General features: G+C 40.2%; 1 protein-coding gene across 1 annotated transcript in view; it reads right to left on the bottom strand.

Annotated features, from left to right (window-relative positions):
• Window positions 1-14,470, bottom strand: part of efna3a (ephrin-A3a) — a 112,046-nt gene extending 97,576 nt beyond the window's left edge. The window contains exons 1-2 of the mRNA XM_055225297.1: window positions 14,228-14,470; window positions 13,922-14,156 (exon numbers count right to left, since the gene is read on the bottom strand). Of these exons, the coding sequence (XP_055081272.1) occupies window positions 13,922-14,031 (110 nt within the window). The 5' untranslated portion in view covers window positions 14,032-14,156; window positions 14,228-14,470. The remainder of the gene's footprint in view (window positions 1-13,921; window positions 14,157-14,227) is intronic.
• Between the last annotated feature and the right edge of the window lie 1,173 nt (window positions 14,471-15,643).

Raw genomic sequence — 15,643 nt, 5'->3', positions numbered from 1 at the left:
TACGCACAGCACTGCGGTGGAGCTGAGGGTCCACTGGGACTCCCCCATTGACTCTACACAAGGTGAAGCAGAGCACGGCCACAAGGCTGAGCAAAAACACTATAAACAACAACAGCCACAAGACACAGGCAAAATACAAAGAAATGATGTTTACTGAGAAATATGTCCAAATAAAGAGCTACAGTATAATAATAGGCTACTTATAAATCCAGTCCTTCCTGTGTAACTAATGAAATCTAACGCCATTTTTCTCTGTAAATAATTCATGTTAATTAAAAGTGCTGTGTTTTTTTTTACCAACCTATAAACATAACTAGTTCATTTAAATAGTTTGCAGTGGTCCAAAGTTATTCCTTACTTACACTGCGCTTTCCGAACATCCTAATTACTCACTGTGATGAGTTTATACGCACTTTTCTCAATTCTCAGAGACCAGTACAGAGTTGGTAAAGTTAACAACAGCTAACCTGCTTACATGCACTTCCTAATTATCGCACAGTAAAACGTTTTCTAATTTACTGCAAATGTAAATTATCTGGTGCAATATATATTTTGGTCAAATATGTGGGAAAAATTTTGTGTACTTTACGTATACAAACGCCTTGGATCAACATGACATTTTCCTAATTAAATAGAAAAATATGTTTGCATCATATCTAATATAAGGAATCCATCAGTGCATTCATAAGTGATCATGGTGTTGAGTGGAAGTGACTGAAAAATAGCTAACTCCAATACGAGGATGATACCATGATGACGATAAACAGGGCACGTTTATCCAAGCAGAGGTGAGGTCTCAGAGAACGAGCTGTGATATCACGACATTTTCACAAAGGCAGGTGAAGGAAAGACAGCGAGGAATGTTCTTCTGTTGTCGTTCGTTTGATTTTACTTCTAAACAGCTTTTGCTAGTCAGATGTGGCTGTTGTTTTTTTTGTTGCACCATAAAAAATCTGACAAAAAAAAAATGAAAATTTGAAAAAAATCAACAATGTATTCAACCTAAATTATTTCTGATGGATATTTGGTTCAGAATTCGGTAAGTATGCAAGATATACAGCAATATATACAGTATCTGAGCACGTGGAAAAGGACACAACTGTCGTTCTTCATGGTAATATGATTAACCCATACCCAGCATGAAATATGGCTCCTAAGAAAAACATTCATCAGGCAATTACTGTGTTGTAAATTAACATGCTACAAGAAACAAAAGGCCAATATAAGAATACGTGTCATGCAGATTCTACTAGGCCTGTCAGGATAACAAATTTTGAAGTTCGACATATTGCTGAAGTAAATATAGATGATAAACAATAATAAAACTAATTTATGCCTCTGACATAATCCCCCTAAAGCAGGATTATCCCAAGGAAACTACTCTAAACGTGTAATAAGGTTAAAAAAAACACAAACTGCGATAAATAAACTGAAGAGTTAAATATTTAAGTAGTTATTTTGTATCTACAATGAGTCATAGAAGTGATGTATTCGACCTTCTATAGCTCAAATCTTGTCGTAGTACAGAAAAATATCAAAAAGTTCCCCAGTAGTAAAAAGAAAAAGTACCCACGATAAATATTGACAACAAAAATGATTGTTCCATCTAACATAAACTGAACAATAAGTCGATATAGTAATCATTGTGACAGGGCAAGATTCGACTATAGTGATTTATAAGCTAGCTCTATATGGCAAAATGGCAAAATTTCACGCAAGAGAAGGCCAGATTTTTACCATTTGGATAAAAATAGTATGGCTTGGTGGAGATCAGCACTTTCTATTTTATTTTATATCCACTTGTTGTGTGGAAAACCAGCTACAATCAAACATAACTTCGATACACCCAAGTCAAAATGAGTTGTTGTATTATTCATAGCCGTGAGATTAACAAGCAACCCTCAACAGTGTAGCCCGCTCCGAGCAGCTGTGGTAGGCCCAACCCCATGTGACCTGTAACACACGTGATGAAATATTAATGAGAGCCCAATAAAACACACAATCACAACTGGTGGTGATATAACATCTAACATCGAATATGGAGTTAAGGTTAGTTACCATCGATTTAGGATTTAATGGATCTACTGTGGACGGAAGGAAGGAAGAATAATTATTGATGCTGTAAGAGCTAATGAGGATTAAGAATAAACAATAAAGATGTGCTAAAAGAATTCAAAAAGCTACTGTTTTTAAATAAAAATGTAATAGCGACAGTAGCTCAGTTGGTACAGTGTTTGTCCGGCGCTCTTGACATAAACATCATTGGTTGAGCGGTAACATCCACTGACTCGCAGGTTGGCGGTGCGATTCCAGCTCCCATAAATGAATGCTGTTGTTGTGTCCTTGGGCAAGACACTTAACCCACCTTGTCTCCAGTGTGTACATGTGTGTGAATGGGTGACTGGCTCCTTGATGTAAAGTGCTTTTAGTGACTTGAAGGTGGAAAACACTATATAAAAAAGTGACCATTAACCATGTGATCGTTTAATATATCCGTCATAATGAGCTTTTCTCCTTATTTAAAGATTAATTTACAATTTTATTTATTTTATGGGACACATGTAATGACAATATATTATCTGGAATAATATAATGAAATAAACTATGCTAAAAGCCAAGATTTGTCCATGTATTTAACTGTTAGACAAGGACAAACTTGCTAATTTCCTCTACACTGGCATTACACACATGGATTTTAGTTGCCGTCTTCTTCCTGATACATCATTAGAGTTTAGTATTACAGGCTTACAGGGCAACTATGGCATTAAACGGGTTAAAATAAAAAAGGACAAACTTAAAGTGTAAGGGAACAAAGTCATATTTCTGCACCAAATGTTCCAACATTTGTAAGACACATAACAAAGACATTTACATGCAGCATTAGAACAAACCAAAACCACTGACCAAACAGAAGTGTCTTTATAAACTAAAACAGCTCAGAGTGCAGACAGAAGCAACCTGGCTGTAAAAGGACCAAAACACAGCATTATTACAGGGCTTTCACCAACAATCAATCCAGGTAATCCAAAGCAGGGAAGGCAGACACAGACTGAACACACCTTAAATGCCACCTAATAGCGTCTGGACTCACACCGGGAGAGTGAGGACGCAGCAGGACATTGATATTCCACACACCCACACACAGCATGGCCACAGCCTGTCTCTGCCTCCCAGTGCTGTGCTGGGCTCCACTCTGGCACGTTTAGCAGCACAAAGGAAATGTACTCCGCAATGTAAAATGATTCAAAGCTAAATGAACGCACTGTTATGTTATTACGTTATGATCACCAAACACTTCTGCAGCTACAGACTTGTATTAAAGTGGATGTTCTATTGTCGTGTAGAGGTGTGAGATATATATATAAAAAGTACAACACTGCGTATAATATTGTGTAAAATATTGCAGTGTTTTTGTCGTTTTGGAGATGTACAAAATCATCTATAACACAAGTATTTTAAAAAGGCTGCAAAAAGAGCTGATTAATAATAAAACAAATGTGCAGGGTAATCTTCCAAGCAGTGCCTTCTCCGCACTTTTGTAGTTAACTCCACGGTTGATTCATGTTTTATGCAATAATTCAGATTGCCATAACACCCCCCCATTATGGTCATCGAGATAACCCCCCAAATATCAAGATATTAAATTTTTGTCAAACCTATTACAATTAGGCCTGTCTATAATTACTATGTCGACTTATTGTTCAAAATATGAAAGCTAAAATTGTATTTTTGGGTGTCAGTATTTATGGTGTGTACATTCTCTTTGCACTACTGGGAAATGTTTGCTTATTGTTTTGGTTATGATAAGATTTAAACCATAAAAGATTGAATTAATAACTTCTATGGCTCATTACAGATGCAAACTAAGTACTAAAGTGTTTCATTCTGCTATTTAGTTATTGCATTTTTTATTTTTTGTTTTTGTTTTATCATATTGCAGATTTAGAACAGTTTTTGGGGTTTAAATCTGCTCTTGGGTTTCTATGTTTTATCGAACTTTAAAATGTATTATAGTGACAGGGCTAATTACAGTTGATTAAAACTGTATACCCAAATCCTAACCCTGAAACGACTGTACGCAAAACATGTCACGATAACAAATTTTGAAGCACAATATATTGTTACAGAGTTATATTGCAATAAACTATAATATTGAAATAACTTTATATCACTGACACAAGAACAATAATGCAAGATAATCCCAATGAACATTTTTTTTAGTGGACAGTGTCATTAAAAGGCATGAGCTGCAACAAACAAATAGCAGAATGAAGTAATAATTAGCCATAGAAGTCACTTGTTCAACGTTTTTCAGCTCAAATGTTATTACAGTACAACAAAATTACCCCAAATTTCCCTACTTTTATAAAGAAATTGTTCACATGATAAATGCTGAGCCCCAAAATATATTGTTTCAGCTTTCATATACAAAATGATAAGCTGATATACTACTTATCATGACAGCCCTACCGCAAAATGTCAACAGGTTTGCAACTAGTTCGATATGTGTTCAATAAATGAAAGATGAAACAGTAGTTTATGGTTCAATATTTATCATACCTTTGCACTAGTGTGAGATATTTTGTTTAGAGCTGAACAATTTGGTTTTAATAGTAGGATTCTGTTCAAAGTTCACATTTAAGCACCTCCAGAAGAATTAACAAAAAGACTGGAACACAATACAGGAATCACCTTTCAGAACATGTTTGCACAGATCTATTTATGTAGAACAAGACTGGATACTTTGGGGTTTTTGGTCAGGGAAAACATGGTACTTTAAAGATTGCAATTAATCTTGCAGCCCATTTTGTTGTTGTTGTATCATGATTCAGTAACAACCTACAGTAACACAAAGAGAATAGGCAGATGTGTGGATCAAAGCTGGTCTAGACTGTGGTCCATTTAGCGTCAGGATAGAGGATATGTAATGTATAGGTACTAAATGAATGGCATATAATAATGTATTGCTCACAAATCAGTGTGGTGAGAACACAACACAGATGTCTGTTGTACACAGCCTTGAGCTACATCGGGAACAGCTGAACCAACCGTATTAATACCTTAACAAACAAGGCTGCAGCACACTGGAGCAGAGCCAAAGCCGATTTTCGGGACAGGTACAGGCTATTACTACAAGCTGGATACGGTATACACATTTGGATAGGGGATACAGTATTTAATTAGAATATGATTATGAATGGAATTTCTTCAGTAAAATTCAAAAGGTTGGTACAGATTGTTGATTGGACAGTCAAACATTTGAACTTTAGAGCGACAGCTTAGAGAGATTTATGTAAATACTCAAACTTCAGTCACTTGATAATCTTTTGACGTCATTTTAAAACACACTTATCAGTAATATCTAATCTAATTGAGGTAGAATAATAAACCGGTAATAAATAGGCAATTAACCAGCATGTCACTGCCCTTTTTATCCCTACTCAACACTGTTACAAACGCTAACAGCAGTCCATAATGTCCGTCTAAAGCAGCTCTGATCTGATTGGCTAATGGGACAGAGGGGCGCCCCCACAGTTGAAGGGTCCCTGTAGTGTACAACTGGTCACGTATTGTTCATATGAATCAATGGGGGAGAACTCCGGGACGCAGTGAGGTGCGAGTGTGAGACTGGAGAGGCATGATTATGCATGTGCTGTAGCTCATGTATTAACCATAACCAAATTTACACATCAAGGCAGCAAATGAATTCGAAATAGATTTTTGATGCCGACCAACACGAGACCTGATTAAATGATGAAGTGGAAGATACGGAAACAAGGCAGGAAAGAAAAGAGTGCGACGCAGCTTACAGTGCCGTGCTGTGATCCCATGACTTTGCATTGTCTTTGATACAGTCTGTGAATAACTAGAACATATGTACCCTCTTTCATTGCTTTCTTCTAAGTGACTAAAGTGCACCCGGGTTTCTAGTAGGAGCATTAGAATATATCGTAACAGTTTTCTTTCCAATCCATTTACAACTTAGAAGCGTTTAAGACTTTGCTATCATTTTTGTAATAGCGCACTTTCACTACAAGATATTCGTATTCCCCCCGTAACAAAAATCTGTGAAGTCGTAGAGGTGAATGCGCGTTGCTCAAGGGTCAAATTACCACGGTTCCTTGTGGATGTACAGAGAATTAGAGCGATTTCAATTTTCTTCAAATATTCTCATTACAACAACGACAGCTGCCAAAGGGTCCAGGACGTTCACATAATTACAATTTCAATGGGAAAGCTCACTTCTAACTGATAACCTCATTATTGGTCTACACATATTGAAAAGGGGGGACTTGAACCATGTTTGTAAGCTGTGATGATATTGTCCACTTGTTGTCAGATTAAGCCAGTTATTTACACCAATTTTAACAGTGACATTAGTAATAGGGGTGGCGGATATTGAAAATAATTAAGGCTGCATGAATAATACACATGAAATATCACAAAAAAAATCAAATTTTTTTTTATATTTGTTGTCTGTTGAGGAAATTAATGTACTTCAAAAATTGCAGCTTTTGTGATTTTCTAATTGTGCCCAGTGAAATTGCAATTTCTCGCAGTCCTAATGATGAATATCGCGATTCAGATTATTTGAGACCAACAGAAATGGGCTCAAACCATAGATTCTATACATAAATGGACATAGCTAATCCGCTAGCCGCCGCGTTGCAAATAGGAGGTGAGTATGGGCGTGCTTCCGGCTCCATCGACTCTGGCTCCAATTTACTCTATTGCAAAACTGTCGCCCCTCTCACCGTAACTACTGTCAGGCTCATCGTTTTGGTCCCAAAATGTTCGCCATTGCACCTGTAAATCAAGATAAGAGCAATAACAACACACTAATCAGGAGCCTTCTTTCACCGAGGTCACTCTCACTAGCATTAACAACAGATTTGATTGGCAGCATTGCTAAGCACCCACTCCGTGCTCAACCAGAGGCAGGAAGGGGCGTTACCTTCAACAGGCCCACCCCAGATTGGAGCTTCATTCGACTCGAGCTGAACGCTGTGGGTGATGTCACACTCCCTTAGTCCACTTCTTTATACAGACTATGACTAAAACATGTCTTCAAACGTATTACTTGAGGTTTAAGTGTCAGGTAAATGGGAAATTACCATAACATACAAAAGTGCAAAAACATCTCTTTTTATCCTTGTTTGGATGTTTACGAGATTGTGTTTTCAATTTACATTTTTAATCAGCTCTTTTTGCAGCATTTTTAATTATAAACAACAAACTTAATATTGAAATTTTGCAAAATGTCAAGCAACATTCATAATATTGATATTTTGATAATCTGCCCACCTCTCAAGTAAAATATAAGTAAAACAAAAATAAAGAAAAACCCTTCCTCAGTAGTATCTGGTCCTGTACGCGCTGGGAGTATTAAGGAGAGAGGACCAGTCAGAACAAGATATGACGGAGCACCAACCTGTGTCCACTCTGAGCTCTTTCATTACAGATACTGATAAGTCCGCAGCGCTCAAGCACCCTTCCGCTTCAATAACAAAAAAAAAAAAAAATTGACCATCGGCAATATCGTTTTTAGGTCTGTGTACCATAACAAGAGCCATTTCCCAAATAATCCAGGTCCTCCAGGTGGCAGTGACCGTCCACCTATCACCCGCTTTGATCTGTCCCTCCTCAGCTGGCTTTTCCATCATAGCTGGAATATAATTTCCCAGTGGGTAAGGGGCACCGCACTGCAGACTCCCAGTCTAATGTACTGTGGCGCGGAAATTCGCAACTTGGAAGGCGCTCTTTGTGGCAGACATTTGCATTCAAATCATTGAGTCTGAAATTGGTTCTACCTGTCTGGGATCGGGACCATCTCCGGTGGGCCCCCCGTGCCAGTTAAGTGCGGTTTTATAACCTCCCAGCACATGGAATGCTAATGGGCTTTGATGGCGTATGAGCACCCAACGATGTTTTTCTTTGGGCACCTGTTAAATAAAGTGGCAGTCTCTTCACCTGTGCTGCCTCCTGATTGGTCCCAGGGCACGTCCCCATCAAACTCCATGAAGGGCGATAATGACCAGGCCTACCAATAGCTCCATATTAAAGCTGAGCAGGTCTGAGGCCAGAGTCGTCTGGAGAAGCCACACATAAAGAGACCAGAGACTTTACTGGAGCAGAGTAATAGTCAAAGTTTCTCCAATTTCCCTCTTGGATCGTATATATTAAATATGGGCTTGGAGATATGGCCAGAAGAATTAAATCCATTTTATGGGCAAATTCCCATTTCTCATTTTAACTCAGAGGAAAAACTCATACTCCGAAGTACATGTATTATTAAACATTAAACTTGTGTGGCGAAATGATTAAAGCCTGTTGTGTCTGCATCTCCAAGGAAACAATCTACTATATCATTGTCAAAGAATACAAAAGCTGTTCACAAATAAAATTTAAAACTTTCATCATAATGAGCTTTTCTCTTTATTTGAAAAAGCCAATCAAAAACATCAACTGACATCAAAAGACACATGTAACAACAGTATATTATCCAGAATAACACATAACAGAAAACTATACTAAAAGCTCAAATTTGACAGTGTATTTAACTGATGCATTGACAAACTTAATGTGCCCTCCACAGTCACTGGCATTACACACATGGATTTTACTCACTAACTTCTTCCTGATCTATTGTACATCATTATATTTAAGTATTGCATGCTTGCAAGGCAACTATGGCATTAAACAGGGTTTGTAGTTTGACTGCGGCTGAATCATTTTATACTATCAATGTGTCCATGGGCAAGAAAAACCCTTCATCCACATTCCCTTCTCCAGTCATAGCTCAGGATTAGACATGTTAAACCACACAGATATTGATTTGGCAGTCCAAAAAATATGTATATTTTGTTGGTACATGCTTTGGATGATTCAAACTTTGATGCACAATGCTAAAACTCACAAAACATTTGCTATAACAAGTGTGTACTACATCAACCTTTTCAAAGTATTACTAATCTGAATGCAAATACATGCTTGGAAGAAACTCTTTTACACATGCCTTGAGGAATGAATAACATACATTTTGTTTAGCTGTATTTTGTTTAGTCCAACACATTTTCCCTAAACTAAATATCCAGAATCCAATTTTAAGCTTGTGCCTTCTGTCCTGCAGTTAGCGCTGCTGTTATAAGCTAAAAGCACAGTGTTTAGTGCAGATGTATTTACAGCCTCCAGTGAGCTTGAACCTCGGAGCACTGACTGACAAGCTTGTAATAATCAATTTTGAGGCGTGCTGGTCCCAGGCAATACGTAACGCCAGCTTCGGCTCGCGCCAGTCCGAGAATACTTCATGGCAATTTCCTGATGCTGTGAAATCAAATTAAAAATGCATTTGGACATTGATCAGTGATGCGCCACCATCGATTACTATGGAGAAAGCCACCTCGTGTTGTGTTTTAGCAGGTCCGCTTCACCTTCCCATACTCATAAACGCATTGATTTAGCCTACCACTCTCAGATCCATACAAACCATTAAATATCTTTTTCTTAGCTCATTTATGTGTGACTCAGACTGTGAGATGTCTGAAAGTCCAATAAGAATATGTGAAGAATATATATATATATATATGAATATATATATATATATATATATATATATATATATATATATATATATATATATATATATATATATACATATGCTTTTGACATCAGGCCAAATTACAGATCAGATCAGTGGTGAGGTGAGCTTACATACAAACCCAAACCCAATCTCACCAAATGCGCTGCAAAGTATATTGTGTGTATATATTCTATATCGACCCTAATTCAACATTCTTTTAGCACTAATTACATACTAAATTGTGTACAGTCTCCATAGGCACAACCACCACTGCACTGTTGGTGCTAATCTGCATCTGTCTCTAAGGTAAACATAATACCATATAGGACTAATTGGTTTCTCTGAGAGAATATGGAGTAACAATAGATGTGAAAACATTATGTGAACTATAGGAATGTTGAATGCAAAGACTCACTGTGTGGTATTGGAATGTGTTTAATCATAAATCCGTAATTATCAGTATGTTTTACTTAAAACTCACAAAATCACTTAGTAAGTATAAAATCAATAGTTAAGTGTCAGAACAGGATATCATAACTTATGGGTGGAAGTGGAGTAATTAGACAGTAAACAGAGCTTGTCATGTGTCCGCCTGTCCCATGTTGTGTTGTTAGGAGCGGCTTGAGTGAAGGGCAGTTGTTTTTGAGCAGAGGTCCACACGGATAACCCAGTCCATGTCTGCATTAGCACGGATCAGCTCCTGAGGGTCTGTACCTCAGAGCAGAGCCTCACAGCTAAATCACTCACCTCCACATCAGCTCACACGCACTCTGCTCACCCCGCTGCACCTAGCCAACTCCAGCCAACTCCATCAATCTTCTGTGTGCTGCTCCAAACATCTCACTGTTCCTCACACAATCTCTGCATTACGCCCACTTCCCAACTCCCCCAAACCACTTTCCTATTGTCTGCTTCCTCAATATCCATCCGTCACTGTGCTTTTTTCATCTGACTTGTCACGAGAAGTGTTTGAGTGCAGCTAAATAGTCCCAAACTTGTCCCTGTGGGGTGTGAGCAGTGGCCAGCCCGCAGGGAGCTGCGCTGGAGCACAGAGAAAGCTGCAGTAGTTAATGAGGCGCTTGAGTAAGACGCACCCTGACTCCACATTGATCACAGGCCCCTGTTCCTCCGACTCTCTGGGAAGCCATTTGTCAAGGTGATCATTTATTTCGCAGCAGTGATATGGTGAGTCGGGACCAGCTTGTTTTTTCTTCATGTGGTCTAGGGCTTGACAAATACCATTTGAGTTTGGTATCAGGGATATAATGTGCAACATGAACACAAAGCTGTAGATACACTGACTGAGCCAGGAACAATAACACAGCACTTTGATCTGCACAGCAGAGATTTCACTGAAGGACAGGGAAGACTTTCTCTGTCTTCTGTCTTTGCCCAAACAAAGTGTTTGCTAAGCGACAGGCATTAGTGCAGACATGTGAAAGTAGCTGAGCACCAAACACTCTTGTTTTGATCATGCAGACACAAGCAGCCCAATTATTGCACTGCTTAGTGTGCTCAGGCCAGGCCCTGGCCGGGAGGCCGAGGCAGGAGCCCTGTCCACTGGTCGAGGTGCCACCTCCGCACTGCACCGTGGCTATACACACAAGATGGTGCACATCTCGTCTAATTGGCAGATGGCCTCAGATCGAGATGATTTAATGGCCTGTGTGTGTGTTTTTTCTGCCTCAGTCAGCCATTAGCAGGGACATCTGTAGCGACTTGGCCAGGCGCACTGCTGAGAGAGGAAGCTAGAGCAACACTTTCTAATAGGGCGAGTACGGTCGTGACGGACTCGGGCGGTAATCAAAACACTGGCTGCTGTATTTCTTCAGGTTATGATAATAGAGACAGCTTGTTTTAAATGAGCTGCACCGAGAAAAATCTATAACAAATCACATTCTGATGTTGTTTACCTCAGAAACTATCAAACACCCTGTGATACTGGAGTCAGCTGTGCGACAGACCCTTTTGACTCAAACGGCATAGAAGACATTTAGAGCTAAGCGCCATCAGAAAAGTCATTTCGGCTTCACTTCCAAGTGACGCTGTTTCTCACAGCTGTGCTGTGGCCATCTGCAAAGACTGCTGCTCTCAGGGGCAAGATCTCAGGCCTGTGGAGCCTGAGTGTAGAACCACCCTCTATAGAGAGCATAGTACTAGCCTCTCTGCGGTACCAGCCTCTGCGGTACCAGCCTCTGCGGTACCAGCCTCTGCGGTACCAGCCTCTGCGGTACCAGCCTCTGCGGTACCAGCCTCTGCGGTACCAGCCTCTGCGGTACCAGCCTCTACGGTACCAGCCCTCTGTAGTACCAGCCCTCTGTAGTACCAGCCTCTGCGGTACCAGCCTCTGCGGTACCAGCCTCTACGGTACCAGCCCTCTGTAGTACCAGCCCTCTGTAGTACCAGCCTCTGTAGTACCAGCCTCTGTAGTACCAGCCTCTGTAGTACCAGCCTCTGTAGTACTAGTCCTCTGTAGTACCAGTACCAGGGCAAGAGTCTTGGATGAGGAGGGGGGCCTTTGCTGCTCGTCGGAGCTCAGCAGACACAGTGGCCCTAAACCAGAGCACTTGGGCCTGACGGCCATCAGTATTCTGCCTGTGTCTCAGGAGTCGTATGCTACCTGCAAACTGGGTCAGCTTCTGCATTATTTTAGAGGTATTTGTAAAGTAGAGGTTTTGCACACGCAGCCTTAAGACCCACACCTGCACTTTGTCTGCCTCCCTCTTTATCACATTACTCTGAATTCATTAATAAGAACTCCCATTTGTCATGTTAACACATAAATGTCAATTTAAATCCACAAAATGTGCAAACTCTGTAATGAATGACTACACGAGAAACAGTGCTCCAGCTGTGAAAGTCATTTTAGACAAAGTGCACATCAATAGACTAATTAAAACTGATAGATAGAGGACCAATAGTGCGTCTGACATTTGAAGTGTGGCGTTTGGGCCTACCTCAGTAAATACAGTCTTTTGTGAGCAGACGGGCCTCCCCTGCAGCCATAAATCTCAAACAGTTTTAAATGTGACATTTGCACATTAACATTAATGAGGAAATGACTGCTGCAGTGGCTGCTGACTGTTTCCATCCAGTCCAGGCTCAATGTTTAACTTATGGAAAAAAAAATCATCAAATATTTGAATTACCCACACACCGCTCGGTCACATGCATTTCAATAACTCACACACATTTCTAATCATGGGCGTTTGTATGAGCGCTTCGTGGGAGGTGAATGAGCGACCGGGAGCAGATGTGGGACAGTAATGAGATGCAGAAAAAGGAGAATTGAGGGGGACAGGCCCGCAGCAGAAAAATAGGAGAAGGGTAGAAAATAACTAAGCATCAGATGGAGCCAGGAGATAGCAGTGCGTCTATGAGGTGAATACAAATGGACAGAGCCACGAGCTGGAGGAGGGGATCACGAGGGCTGTAGGAAGATAAAAGAAGCGGAGAAAGATACATTCACTGTTGGCTAATGAGAAGACAAAGACACTGCGATCCACTTCGATCTATGCCCCACAATGAGCCTGCTTCTGGGCTCACAGCTTTACCTGAGACACCCAACAACCTCCATTACCATCCCCAGACACTGAGTGGGATTTATAGAGCCATGTAGATTTATGAAACTTTGAGCTCCGCCAGTGAATTATGCATTTGTCCTGGGCGGCTGGCAGGTCAGATGACAGACAGCCCCAAACTAAAAGCGAGCAAATGAAATGATGGAAGCTTAAATGAGTCAATTTTAGTCAGATGCAGTACAGGCTAAGTAGTCTGACTATGGCAAGAGAGCCAATCAAATATTTATACAGTAAGCACTCAGCTGCAAGGGTAAAACAAGGAACATGGGTAAAACTGTTTACCATTGAGACACGTGAAGATTCTGTCATTTTGAATAAATACAAAAATAAGACAGTTACACTATATTCCAGCCAAAACAGTAGTAGTTGTTATAACGGCTTGTTGCTTCTGTCATTTAAACCAGGGATATCATAGGGTAACTGCAATGTGACTTTTCAGTGGAGTATACTTATAAGAAGACCTCTGACCTATTTTTACTACTTTAAATTCATAGGGATTTTCCAAGACATTGAAAAAGTTGGCAAATTTATTTTATTTTTTTTTAAAGGAGACTAAAACTGCATGAATAAACTGTAATATACTCTAAAGGAAGGCACCGGCTTGATAGATAGTGGGTCAATAGTAAAATGTAAACATAAGCAGCTCAACATCCAGATACTAGTTGGTTTATCACATGATGCTTTTGTCTTGAACAAGTAAGTGAACTTAAATGGACAGAAAACAAAAGCAGAAAAGGAGAAGGAGCAGGCAGTGACTTACAGGAGGTTTGAGCTGTTCCAGTACACCGCATGCCGGTCGTTGGCTCTCGACAGGTGCAAGTTTGTAAGGACCAGAGTGAAGAGGCTGAGGGAGACCGCTGCACGAGCCATAATCCGAAGAAACCGAAGAAACCCTGCCGCTGGATCCACGCGCTGTTCTTTTCTTTTCTCTTTTTTCTCAGTGCGTCCGGTGTTGTGCGTAACTGTCCCGGTATCGCTCGCTTACAACATCCCGCCTGTGAGAAGACAAAATCAGCTTATCAAATTCCTTTTTTCTCTCAATTAGGTCGAGTTCAGAGCATCTTACGTGTTCCTCAACTCCAATCCCATCGCGCTAAAGCCCATTTGTCCATGCAACAAAAGCAGACGCAGCGGCACTTTCAGTCTTGTTGGACGAGACGCGACAATATCATAAGGCAACGTGAGGTTTGCGTGGTTTTGGAACGCGTAAAAGTGTCCCGGAGCTTGGAAGGTGTGTGTGCGCACCTGCCGCTGTACCCCCGCACGCGAGCAGTAGCAGCAGCAGCAGCGGACACACCACGCGCACTGCAAACCCGCCCTCTCTGACGGACGAGGAGCGCGCCCGTCCAGAGAGCCCCGCCCCCTCGGAGACAGGGGGCCCCCCACAAGCACAAAGCGAGGGACAGGACCATAGGACACACTAGGAAATCTATAGCCAAGTGTAGGACGGTTTAGAGATACTGTATTCTTACCTATGCGTATTTGGCTGAATTAATAAGTCACTCTTCTTCCTTTTATTGTTGTTCAGACAATGGCTTCCAAATATAGCCTATTTGTTATTTTACATGTCTTTAATCTCTAATTTAGATGTTCACACAGTAGATTCAGGAAGTATGTTGTCTACATAGGCACTTCACACTTTGGTTCACATATTCTAGCAGAAGCATACTATTACTGGCTGCTCTCCAAGGTACCTGGAATGCTCACTGAATTCACAAACAAGAAAAAAAATAGAAATGCTGATATAAAGTTGAATCTGTATCAAAATAATTACAAGTAAGAGCATGGAATGGGGGCCTGAGACATAATCTCTGCCTCATCTACAACACCATCCTCAGACCCAAAGCAAACAAAAGAAACAGAAGAGGACAATAGTAGGGCCATTAAAGGTTGAGTAGGGCCATTTAGGATTAAAACTGAAACTGTCAACCAGCAATCTAACTAGAACTCAAGACGATTTGTCCAGTTGACAGGTTTAACTTCAGCTTTTGCTATCATGGAAATAGTAATTAATAGCTTACATCTTGCTAATAACTTTTAAAATGTTGTGTTGTATATGGCACTAAACATGTTACTGTGTGATACAAAAACTTACAAACCCACTGAACTATATTTGTAGCTAAATGTATAAATGTGGCCAATACAAAACAACAGAAACAAAACCTTTACCCTATCTTGTTTGTTTTAATTGTTGGATTGATTAAGTAAAAACTCTCACATGCACTTAAAATGTGTGTCTCTCTCTCAGTTTAATTATTCAGATGGAATAATGGCAGACAAACACATTTTTGCAGTTACTTCATTATTGCCAAAATATTCATAAATGTGCGTGGTAAATTCATGAGCTACAAATTAACTTGACAAAAAACAGCATATTTTGAATGAATGCGATGCTTGAGTTAACAGCTTGATTACTCTTTGGCATGGGTACGACTCACTTTCTCCTCGGGAAGTTGTCTGGAGGGCTTTAGGCAGATTTTTC

This window comes from Periophthalmus magnuspinnatus, chromosome 11 (assembly GCF_009829125.3).
Source record: "Periophthalmus magnuspinnatus isolate fPerMag1 chromosome 11, fPerMag1.2.pri, whole genome shotgun sequence".
NCBI lineage: Eukaryota > Metazoa > Chordata > Actinopteri > Gobiiformes > Gobiidae > Periophthalmus > Periophthalmus magnuspinnatus.
The sequence above is the reverse complement of the archived record's forward strand: the minus strand, read 5'-3'. Positions and strand labels throughout refer to the sequence as shown.